The sequence below is a fragment of the Carcharodon carcharias genome, chromosome 17, assembly GCF_017639515.1.
Source record: "Carcharodon carcharias isolate sCarCar2 chromosome 17, sCarCar2.pri, whole genome shotgun sequence".
In the NCBI taxonomy this organism is placed as follows: Eukaryota; Metazoa; Chordata; class Chondrichthyes; order Lamniformes; family Lamnidae; genus Carcharodon; species Carcharodon carcharias.
This window is the reverse complement of record NC_054483.1, coordinates 3,694,480-3,714,259: the sequence shown is the minus strand read 5'-3', so window position 1 is coordinate 3,714,259 and position 19,780 is coordinate 3,694,480. Positions and strand designations below refer to the sequence as shown.

The 19,780-nt window shown below is 46.2% G+C and overlaps 1 protein-coding gene across 1 annotated transcript; it reads right to left on the bottom strand.

The window, feature by feature from the left end:
• Positions 1 to 5,664: 5,664 nt before the first annotated feature.
• On the bottom strand, positions 5,665 to 19,511 carry LOC121290186 (vesicle-associated membrane protein 1-like). Its single transcript, XM_041210443.1, has 3 exons — positions 19,330 to 19,511; positions 11,013 to 11,159; positions 5,665 to 8,137 (listed from the first exon to the last, which is right to left on the bottom strand). Exons 1-3 carry the CDS (start codon positions 19,330 to 19,332, stop codon positions 7,937 to 7,939), a joined length of 351 nt encoding a protein of 116 aa, XP_041066377.1. The 5' UTR covers positions 19,333 to 19,511; the 3' UTR covers positions 5,665 to 7,936.
• Positions 19,512 to 19,780: the final 269 nt, after the last annotated feature.

Below are 19,780 nucleotides of genomic sequence, written 5' to 3'. Positions count from 1 at the left end.
CCACTAGCACACCGCCACCCCCCCCCCCCCACAATTCCACCCCCCCCCCCCTTAAACAGTATATTTGTACTTCTCTTTAGATCTGACGAAGAGTCATACGGAATCAAAATGTTAACTCTGTCTTTATCTCCACAGATGCTGTCAGACCTGCTGAGTTTTTCCAGCATTTTTTGTTTTTGTTACAGATTTAAGGTGATTGGCAAACAAACTCTGGTGACATGAAAAAAAAGCAACTGGTTAGGATCTGGAATGTACAACCTGAGAGTGTGGCAGAGGCAGATTCAATTGTGGCTTTCAAAAGGAAATTGGATAACTATCCAGAAAGAACAAATTCACACAGGTATGTGGAAAAGGTGAGGGCGTGGGACTAGCTGAATAAATCTTACAGCGAGCTGGCACAGACGCAATGACTGACGGGTTTGCCTAAAGAACATAAAGGTCTGTTTTACGATTTCTTCAAATTGGTGAACTCTCAGCTCCTGGCATTGAAGTCATCACTGAGGAAAGCACGGCTGTAATGACTCTATCCCTGTGAACAATCACTTCCTCCTGGTCACTTGTGCATGCTCCCACACATTTTCTATAGCCTACACATCCAGGATGTCTATATATACAGGATGTCTACACCATTGTTTGCCCGCCCGAGGAAAGTATCACACATGAGCAACTGTCCCTGAACTCAGAGTCATTGAACAAATGGAGGGAGGAAATGAAAGGTAAAATAATGTAGTCAAGGCTGATTGTGAAGGCCAGTATGAGTAACTAACTCCCAGTATATGGATTCATATGTAATTTATTCTTTGAACTTCAGCTGTTTACCTCCCTGCTAGTTCAGCTGGTAATAAAAGTGTATTAAGTGAACCATATGGAGCCACAATGTCCCAGGTCTGAATCATCCAATTACCTGAGCAGCAACACTTGATCCTCAGGCAATGTAACAGTTGGAACAAGTGAACCAAAAACTCTCTTGTTGGGGGGGGGTGGGGGGGGGGGTGCGCAAAGAAATACATTAGGTATTGTTTTCGTTCCTAAACATTATTCGGTGCTCACTGTGCGTTGTTGGAACTCAGGGTGGGGATAGAATCAGTCTGGGCTCGGATGTTGACCAAATCTCTATCTGGGCTCGCGTAGGCCTGTTTGGGTAAGGCCGGAGGACATGCAGCACATTTGGTGCACAGCGACTGAATAACAATGAATACTGGCTCATGTCCAGCATCCCAGTCCAAAGTCCCTGCTCGTAGGAACAGGAGGAGGCCATTCAGCCCAGCAAAACTGGTGCCGTCCTTCAGTCACACCATCTGTGTCTTAAAGCCATTCACCCGCCTTTGTTCTGTAACCTTTGATACCGAATGCCTGGCAAAAAGTTACCAATCTCAATTTCGAAATTTTCACTTGGCCCAAAGCTTCAGCAGCTTTTTGGGGGAAAATTTCCCACTAGCCCTTGGTGTGAAGAACTGTCACCTGACATCACCCCGGATCAGCTTGGCTCTAATTTTAGGGTTACAACCCCCCTTGTTCTGGACTCTCCTCATCAGAGGAAATGGTTTCTCTTCGTATCAAATCCTTCAAGCCCTCTCAAACACCTCAGTTAGATCGCCCATTAATCTCCTGAACTCCAGGAAACGGGAGCTCAGTCAGTGCATTCTGTCTCCACCACTTAACCCTCGCAGCCACAGGGCTGGACCTTCTGGCTGACGCGCGGGTGGCGGAGCCAGCAAATCAGCGCTTAAACTGTCACGAGCTGGCGTCGGGCGAGCGTCCTGGCATCAGCGCGCGGCATCGCCATGTTTAGGGGGGGCGGGCACACTATGCAGCGCGACACTCGGCTGCCATTGATTAAAGGCCTTGTTAAGGCCCTTAAGTCAGCGAGTGACGAGGATTTTGAGGGGCGGGGATGAGGTTTGCGTTTGGATTTTTAAAAAGTTTTAATAAAGCTTTTTTGTGCACTTTATTAACGTGTCCCATCTCGTGTGACATTTTCACATGAGGGGGGTGGGGTGGGGGGGGGGGACCGTGAGTGATTTTTAAAAATCTTTCCACTCTTCAACGTTCACAACCTTTCCGCGATCTCCCTGAGGCATCACTTAGCCTCAGGGAGACGTGCGCTATTTCATGCGCATGCGGGAAAGAGAGCACTCTCGCAGCTGGGGAATCCCCCCCCACCCCCGAACAGGGACAGCATAGCGCTTCCCGTCAGGCGTCACACTGGGCAGGCCAAATAAAACGGCGGCGGGGCCTGTTTTGGCGGCGCTGATCAGCTACCCGCCCATCGCCAAATCGGTCAGGCCCGCCCACCTGTCAAGGGCAAAATTCAGCCCTGTATCATTCTGCTAAAGTTGGGACGACTCTGCTTTGGCAGGCGATGGGACCCGTTTTACGCACAGCAGCCAATTAAGTAGCTGCTACCAGTCCTGCCATCCAATCTAAGGGTGGCAGCCTGCCCCTCACCAACCCCCCCACCCCTTCCCCCCCAAGAGCTGCCAGCCCAATCAGAAAGCCGCCAGCTCAGCAGCGCCACCAGTGGCTGCGGCTTGGCTTGCACCTGGAGGAGGAGGACCCAGCGGTGGACCTGGACCTGCACCCGCACAACCAGGCAATCAGGGGCATGTGGACAATGGGGCCCCAAGTTGGTGAGGCCAGATGGCACCGACGCTGGGGCTATTGCCGCTGCGGGGCGTGGGGTGGCCCCTTCGTGGGTTGAAGTGTGCCCAGAAAGAAGTCTGCCTCCCCCCCACCCCCCCCCCCCACCCCAGAACCCACTGGGAGAATGCCAGGGTTTACTTGGCTCTCTCCCCAACTGGCAGAAGGCCCCAGCGCTGGCGAAAAAATCAGCAGAGGCGGGTAGAAGCCTTCAATTGGCCACTTAAGTGGCTCAACTGGACTCTGGGCATGAGGATCATCTGCCATCCTTCCTGGCAAATTGTCAGGAAGGCATTGGGAACACTACCCGCTGCCTTCCCACGGCATTTTGGCAGCCTTCCCATCTCCGAACTCGTCCTAAAAGATCCTAGATAATCCCGGCCTAGGACTCTCATGCCAGTTACTTCCTCAAAAAGCTCAAACGGGTTCACGAGATACAAACCCATGTCGGCTCATTCTGAGCAGATCTTTTTGTTCAGGCGCTTAGTCGCTCTATCCCTTAGGGCCTATAATTTTCTAGTTTCTCTCTCCTACCCTTCTTAAATCATTGAGTAACATTGGCAGTTTCCCAAGCTAGGAGAACAATTCCTGAATCAAGAGCTTTTTGAAAGGTCACAACTAAACTTAATTTAAAGATGTTTGGTGGAAACCATCAGCTCCTGGAAATGTATTAATCTTTAATTCATTATTTCTCAATTTCATTTTCTGCTTGTGTCAACTAAGTTCCTCTATTTGATTTATTTTTAGTTTTCCTCCTATCTCTATATCCTCTTCCTTTACTATGATGACCAAAGCAAAGCAGCTCTTCCTATTCCTGATTTTCAATTATAATATTATCTGGCTCTGAATTTAAGGGGCCCACGTTAATCTTAATCACCCTCTTTCTCTTAATTTACTTGTAAAAGTATTGCCATTGACAATCCATGTATTCCTTTTTTGGAGTTCTAACTACTTTCTTTGTATCCCTTTGCTTGTCTTTATCGATTGGATATTCACTCTTTTAATTCATTCATGGGATGTGGGTGTCGCTGGTTGGGCCAGCATTTATTGTCCATCCCTAATTGCCCTTGGGAAGGTGGTGGTGAGCTGCCTTCTTCAACTGCTGCAGTCCATGTGGTGTAGGTACACCCACAGTACTGTTAGGGAGGGAGTTCCAGGATTTTTACCCAGCGACAGTGAAGGAATGGTGATATAGTTCCAAGTCAGGATGGTGAGTGGCTTGGAGGGGATCTTGCAGGTGGTTGTGTTGCAATGCATTTGCTACCCTTGTCCTTCTAGATGGTAGCGGTCGTGGGCTTGGAAGGTGCTGTCTAAGGAGCATTGGTGAGTTCCTGCAGTGCATCTTGTAGATGGTACACACTGTTCTTGGTATTACTTTTTGCTCACTTCAAGTTAAATCAAATCCTGATCTAAGTCATACTTTTTTTTAATTCTTTCATGCAATGTGAGTGTTGCTGGAAAGGCCAGTATTTGTTGCCCATCCCTTATTGCCCTCGAGGTGGTGGTGAGCTGCCTTCTTGAACTATTGCAGTCTACCTGATGTAGGTACACCCATTGTGCTGTCAAGGAGTTCCAGGATTTTGAACCAGCGACAGTGAAGGAACAGCGATATATTTACAAGTCAGGATGGTATGTGGCTTGGAGGGGCACTTGCAGGTGGTGGTGTTCCCCTGTGTCTGCTGCCCTTGTCCTTGTGGGTGGTGGAGGACGCGTGTTTGGAAGGTGCTGTTGAAGGATGCTTGGCAAGTTGCTGCAGTACATCTTGTAGATGATACACACACTGCTGCCACTGCTTGCCAGTGTTGGAGGGAGTGAATGTTGAAGCTGGTGGATGGGGTGCAGACAAGCGGGCTGCTTTTTCATGGATGTTGTCGAGCTTCATGAGCGTTGTTAGGCAAGTGGAGATTATTCCATCACACTGTTGACAGGTGCCTTGTAGATGAAGGGAATTGTAGCTGTGGATGTAGGAGGTGAATTACTTGGCACAGAATTTCCAACCTCTGACCTGCTCTTGTAGCCACAGTATTTATATGGCTGGTCGAGTTAAGCTTCTGGGAGGGAGGTGGTTCAAAGGTCACCGAGAAGGTCAAGATGCAGATTGGCTGCCATTTCTTGGTGGCAGTCTGAGGTTCGGAGACACCTTGCCAGTTCTTACACCAAATCCAAACGTGAACTGAAACCAACTATAAGAGATCCCCTTTGAAAATCACCATAGCAATGATTAAATATCGTCATTTAGAAGCTTACAATGGCAAAAAAAATGTCAGGCTCTTAATTGGCAATTGAGTTAAGCTTCCTACAAAATGGGATGAGTCAGGAGTCTGCTATGTAAAATGGGAAATGATGCCCAGAGCAATGGGATGTGTTACTTGCTCCATTAGCTTTGCTCCTTAGCAAACTGACCAAGCACTGGGACTAACAGCACCAATGAGTTCTGATGATAGGTCATCTCAATCTGAAGCGTTAACTCTGTTTCTCTCCGCCGACGCTGCCTGAGCTGTTATTCCCAACAGTTTTTTTTCTGTTTTTATTTCAGATTTCCAGCATCCTCAGTATTTTTCTTTTGCACCTGTGGGAAGGCTGCTGGTCAGACAATGTTGCCTTCTTGACTAATAGGACCCGGGTAATCCTAATCCCCTCATTAATGATGGAAGGCCGATGCCCATTTTACAGAACGTGGAAAGAGCAGGAGTCAAAAAGAAAGTAAGTTAATTCAGTGAGTTATAATTAGGCGATGCCACGTTGAGTTTTAGGTTGTAGGAAGCAAACCCGTGATGAAGATGAGGAATGTCACACGTTGAAGGTTCTGGGAAATAACTGCAACAGCAGGACACAATATGATGAATCTTAATTCCAACACCGCGGAGTTGCAGTGAGGAAGAAGTGTGTGATATAAAAGTGAAATAAGTAAAACAGATTATTCTCTGAATGGGAAGAAAAAGAAATGAAAGGTTTTCTGCATGGATTATAATTCTGGATGCAGCTAGTAAGCATTTCCTTTCAAACTCTTTCTTTTACAATATCCAAGGGGTTAAAAGATTTTTTATTACGACATAACCGATCTGGCAGTCAGCTTCAATACATTAAACTCCACTTCACAATATTGGATACACTGCATTTCATTTTCCAATTCTTTTGAATTCTTGAGGTACTCCACTGAACTGGCTTTCGCCACCTCGCCCTTGTTTCTCTTACTCTCATAGTTTTCTCTCCTCCCTCTCCTGTCGGTGCAGACTCCTTCACTGAGCTGCGACATGCTTCAGGACCAGGGGAAGCCTCCACCTTTCATAAGTGATATGGCGGATAGAGTGGATACCAGGAGGATGTTTCCCTTGTGGGAGAGTTTAGAACTAGGAGACACGGTTTAAGAATAAGCGGCCTCCCTCTTAAGGTGGAGATCAGGAGGAATTTTTTTCTCTCAGAGGGTCGTTAGTATGTGGAATTCTCTTTCCCAGAAAGTAGTGGGTCATTGAATTTATTTCAGGCTACGTTAGATAGATTTTTGATGGACAAGGGAGTCGAGGGTTATTGAGGGCTGACAGGAAGATGGAGTTGAGACCACAATCAGATCAACCATGGACTTATTGAACGGTGGAAGAGGCTCAAAGACATACTCCTGCTCCTTAGTCCTTTGTTCCTATAAGTGAGTATAGGTGGGTTAATAGGGAGGCTATGGGTGCACTTGTGAAGAAAGGAATTGTTTTGGTACACCACGAGCTCTCCCCAAAGACAAATGATAAATTTGATAAAGTAAAAAGAGGGAAGGAAAGTGGCTATACCTCTCCCATTCTGTGAAGTACATCAGTAGAGACTTGTGGTGGTACTTGGGAATTCTCTTGGTCTGTAAAGCTCAAATCTATCAAAAGAGAACTTTAACCAACAGAGATAAAATTTGTGGATACTCTCATTCTTCAATTCAGCAGCTGGAAGGCAATTCTTAGATATCCAGTTTACTGCTACAATTTTACTACAAAACCCTATCTTTATTTGTCTGAAGCATATGAACAATGCTGGCAAGGCATTATTGATTACCCATCCATATAGTTTGTCCCAGTTTGTTTCAGAGGTCGTTAAGATTCAACTATATATACTTTTATTTATTCTTGGGATGTAAGTGTCACTGGCAGGGCCATCATTTATTTCACAGAATTTTAACAGCCCACAAGAAGGCCATTCAGCCCATCATGTCTGCACCGGCTCTCCAAATGAGCATTGTGACCTTGTGCCATTGCCCTGTCTTTTCCCCGTACCCCCATCCCATCCCTAATTGCCTTTGAGAAGGCGGTGGCAAGTCACCTTCTTGAACCGCTGTAGTCCATATGATGTAGGTACACCCACAATGCCCTGAGGGAGTCCCAGGATTTTTACCCAGTGACAGTGAAGGAACGGCGATATTGTTCTAAGTCAGGATGGTGTGTGACTTGGAGGGGAACTTCCAGGTGGTGTTGCCTTTGTCCTTCTAGATGGTAGAGGTTGCAGGTTTGGAAGGTGCTGTTGAAGGAGGTTTGGCAAGTTGCTGCAGTGTCTTGTATGTGGTACACACTGTGTCAGTGGTGGAGGGAGTGAATGTTTGTGGATGTGGTGCCAATCAAGTGGGCTGCTCTGTCCTGGATGGTGTTGAGCTTCTTGAGTGTTGTGGGAGTTGCACTCATCCAGGCAAGTGGGGAGTATTCCATCACACTCCTGACTTGTGCCTTGTAGATGGAGGACAGGCACTGGGGAGTCAGGAGATGAGTTATATAAAGTGGGAACAGACCAATTAGGGGAAATAGATTCCCTTAGAGACCAGTTGGATTTTCCCCACAGTCCACCGACTATTATGATCACTTTTCTGGGGCCACAACTACCTGTTTTTGTTGAATTTAATTTCATTGGTATAGCAAGTTAGGAGCTCACAACTTCTTGGTTGTTAGTTCAGTAGCATAACTATTAAACAATCGTATCCTAATTTTATTGGTTGGAATGGTGTTACGTAGATATAGAGGTGGGCCCTAACCACACTGTTTGAGAGGCAGACTTGGGAAAGCTGACAAATCTAACAGGTCCATCTGGATCCCATATATTATTTCAAAAACAAAATTAAGTTGCATTGATTTTTTTTGCTGTAATGGATAGTCAACAAATTAATTAAAGAACGCAATAAAATTGTGTTAACGGTGTCAATTGCTGCTCCTCATGGCTGTTTAGTTTCTAACTTCTAAGTACCACAGTTAAAAGTATCTTGGCTCAGCAGCAATGATGACAGGTCTTGCTCTTAACACTGCAAAGCAATCCACAGTCCAGGTCACAATGGTCACTACTGTCCATTCACTGTTTTTTCTGTTGTGGAAGGAGTAACTGAATCTTTTGGTTTGGAAGATAGAATAAAGCAAACGATCACTATGATGATGATGAGAGCCACAAGACCAAACGTCACTCCCAAAATAATTTTCCATTTCATGTTCTTAAACCTTTCTTGTTTTGCTACCTCTTTCGCCGTCTTCTGAAACACTTTACCCTATGAAGATGAACACACGCCATTAGCATGCATCAAAAATCCTCAACTGGCGTTACTGATACAACTATTTTGAAACTCTGAAAGTTATTGTTCAAGTGAAGAGAGCATAAAACGCGGGATTGGTAACAGGTGACATCACTCATTGAGGTGGCTGACTGTCTAATGCATTTGACAAACTTGGATTTTCACACAATATTTCATAATATTCAATGGACCGTGATTATGGAAAGAACAAGATTCACAGAGGCAGATTGTCATCTTTTTAGCGCTTGAAGGTAAAGAACGGAATAGAGAAGATCAGCCCAGAAATATTGAATACACTGACCCTCCAGTACCTCATCCACAACTGGCCATGTGAAAATTTGGACAGCAAATGTCAACACGTTACCTGTCAGTTTTGGCTCAGTGGTAGAAATCTACCCTCTGAGTCACAAGGTTCAAATCTCACTCCAGAGATCTTTACGCATGATCTAAACTGACACTTCAGTGCAATTCTGAGGGAGTGCTGCACTGCTGGAGGTGCTATCTTTCAGATTAGACATTGAACCGAGGCCCCGTCCACCCTCTTTTGTAAATGTAAAAGTTCCCATGTCACAATTCAAAGAAGATCTGAGGGGATGTTTTCCCAGTCCCAGCTAGTTTTTAATCGCTCAACTAACATCACTAAAACAAGTAATCCGGTCATGTATCTCATTGCCGTGTGTGGGACCTTACTGTGCACAAACTGGCTGCTATATTTCTGTGTTACAATAGTGAGTACACCCTCACTGGTTGTAAAGTGTTTAGCAAAATCCTAAAGCTGCGATCACAGCTCCAGAAATTCAAGTTTCTTGATTTCACTGGGGAGGCATTGCTATTTCCCAACTGAGATCCGGAGCAAACATGGAATTCTTCCAGTCAATACCGAACACGAATCAGGATCACAAGATTGACCCAGCTTAACTCATCCGTCCCGAAAGTTTCTAAAGTTGTTCCTTTGCTACATCTAATTGTTTTGGAAATGATTCCAGCGCCTTTGCTTCTATTACCGTATCTAAGAAGCCATTCTACATATTGATGACTGTATGTGTGAAGAACTACCCACAGTTTGTCTTAAATCTGCCTTTTACCATGACCTGATGTCCCTTGAATCATATTCTCACAATTCAGGGGAATAGAGGGTTATGATGATAGATTTAGATAGGAAAAGATGGGAGGAGGCTCGGTTGGAGCATAAACTGGTTGGGCTGAATGGCCTGTTTTTGTGCCGTTTATCCTATGTAATCCTATGTTATTTTTTCACTCCGTTAACTATTTTGAACTCCTCACCTCTCTGATACGTCCTCTCAAACAGCCCATGTTCCTGTAGTCTTCCTTATAACTCACTCCTTGACAATAAGAATAAGACTCATGGGACTGGATTTAAGGTTTTGGGTCAGGACTTAGGGGTCAAATGGGGGTCCAAACCCTGCACTGTGTGGAAAACAGTCACCCAGTAGTGATTTTCCCTGAATTGGCCAATTAACAGCCAGTGGGTGGGCTCCCCATCCAATTAAGAATGGCTTGCAGGCTCTCAAAGTTGCAGGACTCATAAGAGGTCTCCCAGCTTGGATGGAACCTCAGCCTGCAGTTCAGGTAAGGAAGACTCTCCTACTTTTCAAGCTTTAAAAGAAAGATGGCCACTAGCATTGTAGAGGGGAAAATTCCATTCAGCCTCTGACCTTGGCCTTAATAGACCATTTACCCACCTTAATTGTCTACCTGCCTTTGGGAAGCTGGCTTACAGACACTTTGGCTAGCAGCACAAATTTTCATGCCGCCCACCTCCGCACTTGCCCTCATTTGGTTGTGAAACTCTCTTTGTTCTTATCTAGCCTCTAGTTCTCGATCCTTCTGCCAACAGGAACAGTTTCTTAAGATCTATTCCTTCCAGAGCCTTTGTGATTTTGAACACAAATCTCCTCTGAATCTTCTCCAAGGAGAACAGTTTCCCCAATCTATCCACATAACTGAAGTCCCTCTTCCCTGGAACCATTCCTGCATCTCTATATCTCACATTCCTTCCTCTTAAAGTGGTGCCCAGAACTGGATATAATATTCCAGTTGAGGCCAAATCAGTGTTTTATACAGGTCAACTCATTCATGGGATGTGGGCATCACTGGCCAGGCCAACATCTGCCCTAGTTCAGGGGGCATTTAAGAGTCAACAACATTGCTGTGGGTCTGGAGTCACATGTAGGCCAGACCAGGTAAGGGCAGCAGATTTCCTGGGTTTTTACAACAATCGACAATGGTTTAATGGCCATCATTCTTTGATTTTTATTAAATTCAAATTCCACCATCCGCCGTGGCAGGATTCGAACCCAGGTCCCCAGAGCGTTACCCTGGGTCTCTGGATTATTAGGCCAGCGACAATACCACTACACCGTCACGTTCCCCCTAAACTTCCTTGCTTTTGTACTCCATGCCTCTATTTATGAAGCCCAGGATACAGTATGCTTTATTAACCACTTTCTCAGCCTGTCCTGCCACCTTCAATCATTTGTGGGCAGGACAGGCTGTGATATTTGTGATATACCCCCTCAGGTCCCTCTGCTCCTGCAGCCCCTTTAGAATTGTACCTGTTTATTTTATATTGCCTCTGCTTGTTCTTCCTACTTCTTAATAGGGTTTAACAAGGTCGGAGTAACTTTTGTGAAAAGGAGGTTAGTCTGAACCTATATTGACTGCTGTTTTGTTATAGTACAGGTAAGCCTCAAATTCACTCGATAAGAGATTCCATTATTCTACAGGGATTGAAGTCAAACTGATGGATGTGTATTTGTTTGTGCAAGATGCATCTAAAAGCATTCTATGGGAACATGTAGCTGTTCAAGCATATATAGAGGTTACTCACGGATTCCAGCAACTGCATAGCTCTGTCGTCCAGTACTTCCAGTTTCTCTCCTCGCTCCTTCACTTTATCAGTATTAGCACACATGACCTCCAATACTTCATCCGTTTCTTTCTGGAGTTTTATAATTATATCGGAATTATTCGTACCCTACAAGGAACGAAATCACCATAAGAGATTGAGAAGGAGCCTAAGGAGTCTATGGTATGGTAAAAGGGAATAATCTGCACTTCCTCCTTTGAGGAAATAATACCAGAAATGTGTGGGTATACGTGTCAGGAAAGGATTGACAGGCTGGGTCTCTCTTCTCTTGAAAAAAAAAGGAAGCTGAAAAGCTGGTCTAATCGAGGTCTTTAAAACTCCGAAAGGTTTTGATCGAGTGGATACAGAGAGAATGTTTCCTCTTGTGGGGAAGAGCAGAACTAGATCGTCACCGAGAAATCCAATAGACAATTCCATACCCAGAGAGTGGTGAGAATGTGGAACTCACTAACGCAGGCTGAAGCAAATAGCACAGATGCATTTAAGGGGAAATGTGACAAGCATATAAGGGAGGATTTAATCGAGGGTTACAATGGTAGGTTTAGATGGAAAGTTGGGCAAGTGAAGCATAAACACCGGCATGGACTGGTTGGGCCGAATTGCCTGTTTCTGTACCATATATCCAATGTAATCTTATGCATGAAACAACTTCACCCTATCCCCGAAAAACCCATGGCTGAAGCTGAAAAGTCAGGAAATCATAGAAATGCAGTGATTCAACAAAACCCCTTTACTCTACAGGGAACAGAATGAGTTGTTGAAATGAACCAGTTAAGTTGTCAAGATTATGAAGGACCATAAGACCAAAAGACATAGGAGCAGAAATTAGGCCATTCGGCCCATCGATTCTGCTCCGCCATTCAATCATGGCTGATAAGTTTCTCAAGCCCATTCTCCCGCCTTCTCCCTGTAACCTTTGATCCCCTTACCAATCAAGAACCTATCTATCTCGGTCTTAAACACACTCAATGACCCGGCCTCCACAGCCTTCTGTGGCAATGAATTCCATAGATTCACCACTCTCTGGCTAAAGAAGTTTCTCCTCATCTCTGTTCTAAAAGGTCTTCCCTTTACTCTGAGGCTGTGCCCTCGGGTCCTAGTCTCTCCTACTAATGGAAACATCTTCCCCACGTCCACTCTATCCAGGCCTTTCAGTATTCTGTAAGTTTCAATCAGATACCCCCTCATCCTTCTAAACTCCATCGAGTATAGACCCAGAGTCCTCAAATGTTCCTCATATGTTAAACCTTTCATTCCTGGGATCATTCTCGTGAACCTCCTCTGGAACCTCTCCAGGGCCAGAACATCCTTCCTGAGATATGGGGCCCAAAATTGCTCACAATATTCTAAATGTGGTCTGACCAGAGCCTTATAAAGCCTCAGCAGCACATCCCTGCTTTTATATTCTAGTCCTTTCGAAATAAATGCCAACATTGCATTTGCCTTCCTAACTACCGACTCAACCTGCAAGTTAACCTTAAAAGAATCCTGGACTAGGACTCCCAAGTCCCTTTGTACTCCAGATTTCTGAATTCTCTCCCCATTTAGAAAATAGTCTATGCCTCTATTCTTCCTACCAAAGTGCATGACCTCACGCTTCCCCACGTTGTATTCCATCTGCCACTTCTTTGCCCATCTCCTAACCTGTCCAAATCCTTCTGCAGCCTCCCCACCTCCTCAATACTACCTGTCCCTCCACCTATCTTTGTATCATCTGCAAACTTAGCCAGGATGCCCTCAGTTCCTTCATCTAGATTAATAATGTATAAAGTGAAAAGTTGTGGTCCCAACACTGACCCCTGTGGAACTCCACTAGTCACCGGTTGCCATCCTGAGAAGGACCCCCTTATCCCCACTCTGCCCCCTGCCAGACAGCCAATCTTCTATCCATGCTAGTACCTTGCCTCTAACACCATGGGCTCTTATCTTACTGAGCAGCCTCCTGTATGGCACCTTGTCAAAGGCCTTCTGGAAGTCCAAGTAGATAAAATCCATTGGCTCTCCTTTGTCTAACCTACTCGTTACCTCCTCAAAGAATTCTAACAGATTTGTCAGGCATGACCTCCCCTTGATGAAACCATGCTGACTTTGGCTGATTTTACCATGCACTTCCAAGTATTCTGAAATCTCATCCTTAATAATGGACTCTAAAATCTTACCAACGACCGAGGTCAGGCTAATCGGCCTGTAATTTCCCGTCTTTTGCCTCACTCCCTTCTTAAACAGGGGGGGTTACATTAGCGATTTTCCTGTCCTCTGGGACCCTCCCTGACTCCAGTGATTCCTGAAAGATCACCACTAACGCCTCCACTATCTCTTCAGCTATCTCCTTCAGAACTCTGGGGTGTAATCCATCTGGTCCAGGTGATTTATCCACCTTCAGACCTTTCAGTTTTCCTAGCACCTTCTCCTTGGTAATGGCCACCATACTCACCTCTGATCCCCGACTCTCTTGAACTTTGGGGATGTCACTCGTGTCTTCCACCATGAAGACTGATGCAAAGTACCTATTCAGTTCCTCCGCCACTTCTTTGTTCCCCACTACTACTTCTCCAGCGGCCCAATGTCCACTTTTGCCTCTCTCTTGCCCTTTATATATCTAAAAAAACTCTTGCAATCTTCTTTTATATTACTGGCTAGTTTACCGTCATATTTAATCTTCTCCCTCCTTATTTCTTTTTTAGTTGTCCTCTGTTGGTCTTTGTAGGCTTCCCAATCCCCTGGTTTGCCACTGCTCTTCGCCACATTGTATGCTTTCTCTTTAGCTTTTCTGCTGTCCCTGACTCCCCTTGTCAGCCATGGTTGCCTCGTCCTCCCTTTAGTTTGCTTCTTCTTCCTAGGGATGACTTTTTGTTGTGTCTCCAAAATTACTCCCAGAAACTCCTGCCATTGCTGTTCCACTGTCTTTCCTGCTAGGCTCATCTCCCAGTCAATTCTGGCCAGCTCCTCCCTCATGCCTCTGTAGTTGCCTTTAATCAACTGTAATACCGTTACATCTGATTCCAGCTTTTTCCTCTCAAATTGCAAGGTCAATTCTATCATATTATGGTCACTTCCTCCTAAGGATTCCTTCACCGTAAGCTCCCTTATCAGACCGTGTTGCTTCAAGGATGTTAGGTGTTGGGTCTCTTTATTCCAAATTATGATTTGGTTTTTGCATCTCAAATCACTCATGTAGGGTTGAGAAATTCCTGCCATTTGGTGGATTTCAGACTTTTCAAGTATGGAATTCCGCCCCTGGAAATGATTTTCCGACTTCCGTCTCTCCATTGTCATTGGTGCACAAGACCTTGATCACATGTTCTTTCAGCCAATCCCTGAGTCCGAGTTGTCCAGGGCACAATCAATGACTCCACTGTGGGGAGCCCCATAGCAGCTCACCCAGGCCCAAACCTCAATCTCTGCCGCTTAGCCTCATGTCAGCCCAGACCTAACTCCGTCACTCACCCCACTGGGAGGACGCAGCTCTGCTGCTGGCCGCTTGCTGGAGCCATGGAGTTGGGCAGGCGGAGTTTGGGAAGGGAGGAAGAGAGAGCAGTGGAGCCCGAGCCTTTGCTGGTTGTAGTGAATTGCAGCCAGTTTTCAGTGACAGAGGCCTGGCCATGAAGGGGCCTTTGCAGCCCCAGGCTCATTGTTGCTTATATGGTTGTTGGAGAGGCCAGGCTGCTGAGGGAATGTTGTCATAGTCTAGCATGGTGATGTACTGATTGAGCGGGTGCAACATTCTGGTACCTCAAGGTGAAGCTATACTTTGAAGTTCAATACGTTTCCAGGATTGTGTCTGGTTGGTGTGCAAAGGGAACCTTACCTATTACTTTATACAGTCTGCACCCCTGCCACACAGTAACTGGGGACAAATGTTGACCAAGCATTGTGTCTTTTCCTTCATGTTCTCCTACTTTTACAAATGTCCACCCTGTGGGCGATGGGGGTTGGAAAGAGGAGCTGCTGACTGAGTGAGGGGAAGGAGGCTGTTGAGAAGAGGGGCTGCTGAGTGAGGGGGAGGGACTGTTGAGAAGAGGGGCGGCTGAGTGAGGGGGAGGGACTGTTGGGAAGAGGGGCGGCTGAGTGAGGGGGAGGGACTGTTGGGAAGAGGGGCGGCTGAGTGAGGGGGAGGGACTGTTGGGAAGAGGGGCGGCTGAGTGAGTGAGTGAGTTGGGGGAGGGAGTTTGGGAAGTTGGCTGGTGTTTGTCGGGGGCACAGAAGAATTGGGGAGAGGGGCTGGTGTGTGTGTTTTGGTGGCTGTCTGAGTAGGCGAGAGGGCTTCACTGAACCTTCTGTCACCAGGAAAGCGAGAGGGCTTCACTGAACCTTCTGTCACCAGGAAAGCGAGAGGGCTTCACTGAACCTTCTGTCACCAGGAAAGCGAGAGGGCTTCACTGAACCTTCTGTCACCAGGAAAGCGAGAGGGCTTCACTGAACCTTCTGTCACCAGGAAAGCGAGAGGGCTTCACTGAACCTTCTGTCACCAGGAAAGCGAGAGGGCTTCACTGAACCTTCTGTCACCAGGAAAGCGAGAGGGCTTCACTGAACCTTCTGTCACCAGGAAAGCGAGAGGGCTTCACTGAACCTTCTGTCACCAGGAAAGCGAGAGGGCTTCACTGAACCTTCTGTCACCAGGAAAGCGAGAGGGCTTCACTGAACCTTCTGTCACCAGGAAAGCGAGAGGGCTTCACTGAACCTTCTGTCACCAGGAAAGCGAGAGGGCTTCACTGAACCTTCTGTCACCAGGAAAGCGAGAGGGCTTCACTGAACCTTCTGTCACCAGGAAAGCGAGAGGGCTTCACTGAACCTTCTGTCACCAGGAAAGCGAGAGGGCTTCACTGAACCTTCTGTCACCAGGAAATATGGAGAGCTTGGCTGAAACCTACATGAGTACATTCTCACAAAGTACTTTAAAAACACTGATTTTCATATTATACGAGGTATAATTTACATGTTGATCTATAAGATGTCAGGTTTAATAATTACATATTGAATGTTACTGTGTTACTTTGGCCAGGACCTGTTTAGTCCTGGCAGGACCTGCTGTGGGAGATTTGATGGCCCAGGGAAAGTCCATTGACTATCGGTGGAATCGGACGATCCGAGCGGCGGGCAGAGCTGGAAAATCCTGCCTTCCATTGCTGCTTTCTCTTTTGGTTTTTTTGGTGTCTGGGGTCATGTTAATTTAAAGAGTTTTTTTGTGATACGGTATATTGACTCATGTGGTGTGGGCATTGCTGGCAAAGGCTGGATTTCCATCCCTAATTGACCTTGAGAAGGCGGTGGTGAGTTAAAATGGGATCACCTTGGAAAATGGTTTGAGAAGTACTGCTGTAGTGCCTTGCTTTGCTTTGCAAGAACATAATCCTGCAAGGTCACGTTTTGATGTTATGGACTTCACCCTATATTACGTACATTAACTGCATTGAATGCTGAAATGCTGAGGTCACTGTGATGATTCGATAGAAATGCATTGGTCTGCAGTTTTGATGCTGATAGAAGGTAAATAAAGGGGAAATGAACGTTTCTCCCCACTTGAAGTTTAGTAATTCCACCCAGTTGAAATGGCTTAGAACCACTTGCACTTCACTACAGATCATAAAATTACTTCCATTACCTGAAGCCTTATCACAACCCCTCAGACTTTTTTTTGTCATCGGCCACCCCCACCCCTGCTCTTGTAAGCGAGACCCACATCTTATGTCCTCAAAAATATTGATGCTTTATACGTAGGTAGATTGGGCCACATGCCTGTACTGACAAGTAGAAAAAAACCTTTTAGCTTTAGCTACTGTCCTGTCCGTGGGCAAGGATACAGCCTTGCATCTCCCAGATGGGAAGAGAATGGCAGCACTGCACCTCACTTTGGCTTTTAGTTGCCAAACCAACCCAGCCATGGGTGCAGGCAAGCCAGCATGTATCAGTGCCAGTCCTCAGTCCAGATAAATGGCGAGCGTTAGCGGCAGGAAGGCTCTCCTGAGCCTATTGGAATTTAGAATGATCTGTTCGAAGCCTCCCCACAACAGTTGTGCTAAATGCATTGATTTTAATGTTCACTGTTGGTATTTTAGTTTTGATGCTCCCCAGGTGGTACAGCATGAGTCTACCTTTGAGGAATTACAGCTGCACTTTTCTATGAAATTTTTTTTTCCAGTCCTGATGCAATGTCACTCATTATTAAGTCACTTCAGGGGGCTGGCAGCTCAGCTGGATTTTGCCTGAAAACACCTGGCCATGTTTGCAGAGCACAATGTTTTTGTTTTGTGACAAGATCCCGGAGCCACAGTGCCTGTGTCGGTTTCTGCCGATACTGTTTGGAGAAGAGTGAGTGATAAGGGCAGTGGAAGCAGCCTTTTCAACTCGGCTGAGAACTCAGGTGCTCCAAACCGAACGCGGCCCTCCAGCTGGGGTCTGATCTTTAAAAGTGTCCCTTAAGATGACTCGGGTCTTTTACGTTCTTTTTAAAGTAACAATCGGTAGGCCGATCGAAGCCCTTCGTCAGATTTGAATTCTAACAAAGGACCCCGCCCAAAATCTTACTCTACCTCTCTCCTCCAAGTGCTGGTCAACCCACATCTCATTTCCAGCATTGTACACTTCTCAAAATTTCTGATTTCCAGCATTCTTGGTTTATCATTGTCCTGTTTCTTTGCAAGGACATCAAATCAATTCTCATTGTTTTAAGTGTTAGTGTCAAAGCACCATACAGAAAGTTCCACTTCAGCCAATATCCTCCAACATTGTGCAAATGCACTTCTTGTCTGATACTCTCTAAATGTGACCCACTCTAATCACTCCTTCCTGCCGTGAGAGATCTGTCCCCACCAATTCTTCACCCCCAGGGTCATTCAGCTCAAATCTGGACAAAAGGTATAAAGATGTAGCACACTCACCATTACACTAATCCTAGTGATAAACCAATTGAACAGTGACTGTGTAAACATTGCTCATATGTAACTGTCTACTTAAAGAAATCTTGGTGATAACGCTGCGCGTGCTAGTGTTTTTTAAATCAATGAACACATCTATAAAAATCCTTTTATCACCTGTGGCTAAAACAAAACAGCACATCCTGTTACTGCAGCTGTTAGATGACAAATAATTGGACTTACAGACCATTTTTTAAAAATCAGAAAGTTATTGAACAAACCATCATTCTATATCCAGATGACTGCCTGTCACTGGGGTATGGTTCCCAAGGTGACAGCCCATTTAACAACAACTGGTACTTAAGTAGCACCTTTAGCTTAGTAAAATGAACCAAGGCATTATATATTTTTTAAAATGGACACTGAGCACCGTGAGGAGATATCAAGTCAGATGACCAAATGTTTGGTCACAGAGGTATGTTTTAAGGAATTTCTTAAACGAGGAAAGAGATGCAGAGAGGTTTACGGGGGGGAAATTGCAGAGATTGGGGTCAAGGCAGTTGAGGTGCGGCCATCAATGATGGAGTGATTAAAATCGAGCGAGTCTGAAGAGGCCAGAATTAGAGGAACACAGAGATCTCGGAGGGTTGTGGAGCTGGAGGTTACATAGTGAGGCCATGGAGGGATTTTAAAAAGGATGCAGATTTTAAAGTTAGCCCCACAGCCAAAGTAGGCTCAGCGAGCACAGGGTGGGGGGGTGGGGGAATGGGGGTGGGGTGATGGGTGAATGGGACTTGGCACGAGTAAGGACCTGGGCAGCAGAGTTTACAGAGGCAGAGCTGGGCAGCCGGGCGCAAGTTCAGAGATGACAAAGGTACTGATGAGGGTTTCAGCAGCACTGAGTGTCCGCAGGTCAACCAACCACGGTGGGGGGTGGGGGGGGCGGGCATCACAGCCAAACCGAATCCACCTTTTAACTTTCCAGTCAGGCTCACCAGACAGTGAGAAGATGCCCAGCTAGCACAAGGGCAATGAAACCAGTAGGGAATATGAGGGTAGCCCACCTTAGGCCAAGTCCCAAGGCAGTGGACTTCCTCAGTCAGGTCCTCTGTCAATACTAACCCCACCCCCACCCCCACCCAGTGATATTTTTCTCTGCTGCTTCTGGGGGACGTTTTACCAGCCCAGCTGAGATCTCTATTTCCAGCGCACACGCCAATGTAACTACAAGGGGTGAGGGGGAAGGCAAATGGCAGAGCCGCAAGTCTGTCTGGAACTTTTTCTCCCCAGATCGTCCTTTTAAACTGACCCTGAGTGTCTCCTCGGTACTTTCAATTTCTCTTCTGGACAAACCGAGAGCCGGGGAGGGGTGGGAGGGGGGTAGATACACACTCAATGCGAAGGCAAGTTGAAACTTTACTCACCATTGCTGCTCCTGGTTTTCTGCCTTAATTGTCACACTTGTTGTTGCTGTTGTTGCTGCTGCTGCTGCTGCTATTTTAGACTCGGAGCAGCGCTGGTTTTCCCCTCTTGTGGCCGACTCTCTCCTCCCTCCTCCCTCCTCCTCCTTCCCGCAAATCAACTAGGATTTTGGCTTCCGGGTTTTGGCACCTTTTGATGTGGGTGTGTGTATGTCTGTCTGTCTGTGTTCCAGAGGCTGTTCGCAATACTGATTCAGCGTAAGTCTTGGCGATCAAACTTGGTCCTGCTGCTCGCCACACTTTCAGGTGGAGACCACCCCCTTACAACCCCGCAAGAGGGGATTTACCAGAATGGTTCCAGGCATGAGGGGTTTTAGCTACAAGGTTGGGTCGGAGAAGCTGGGGTTGTTCTCCTTGGAGCCAAGGAGATGGAGGGGGGAATTTGATAGAGGTG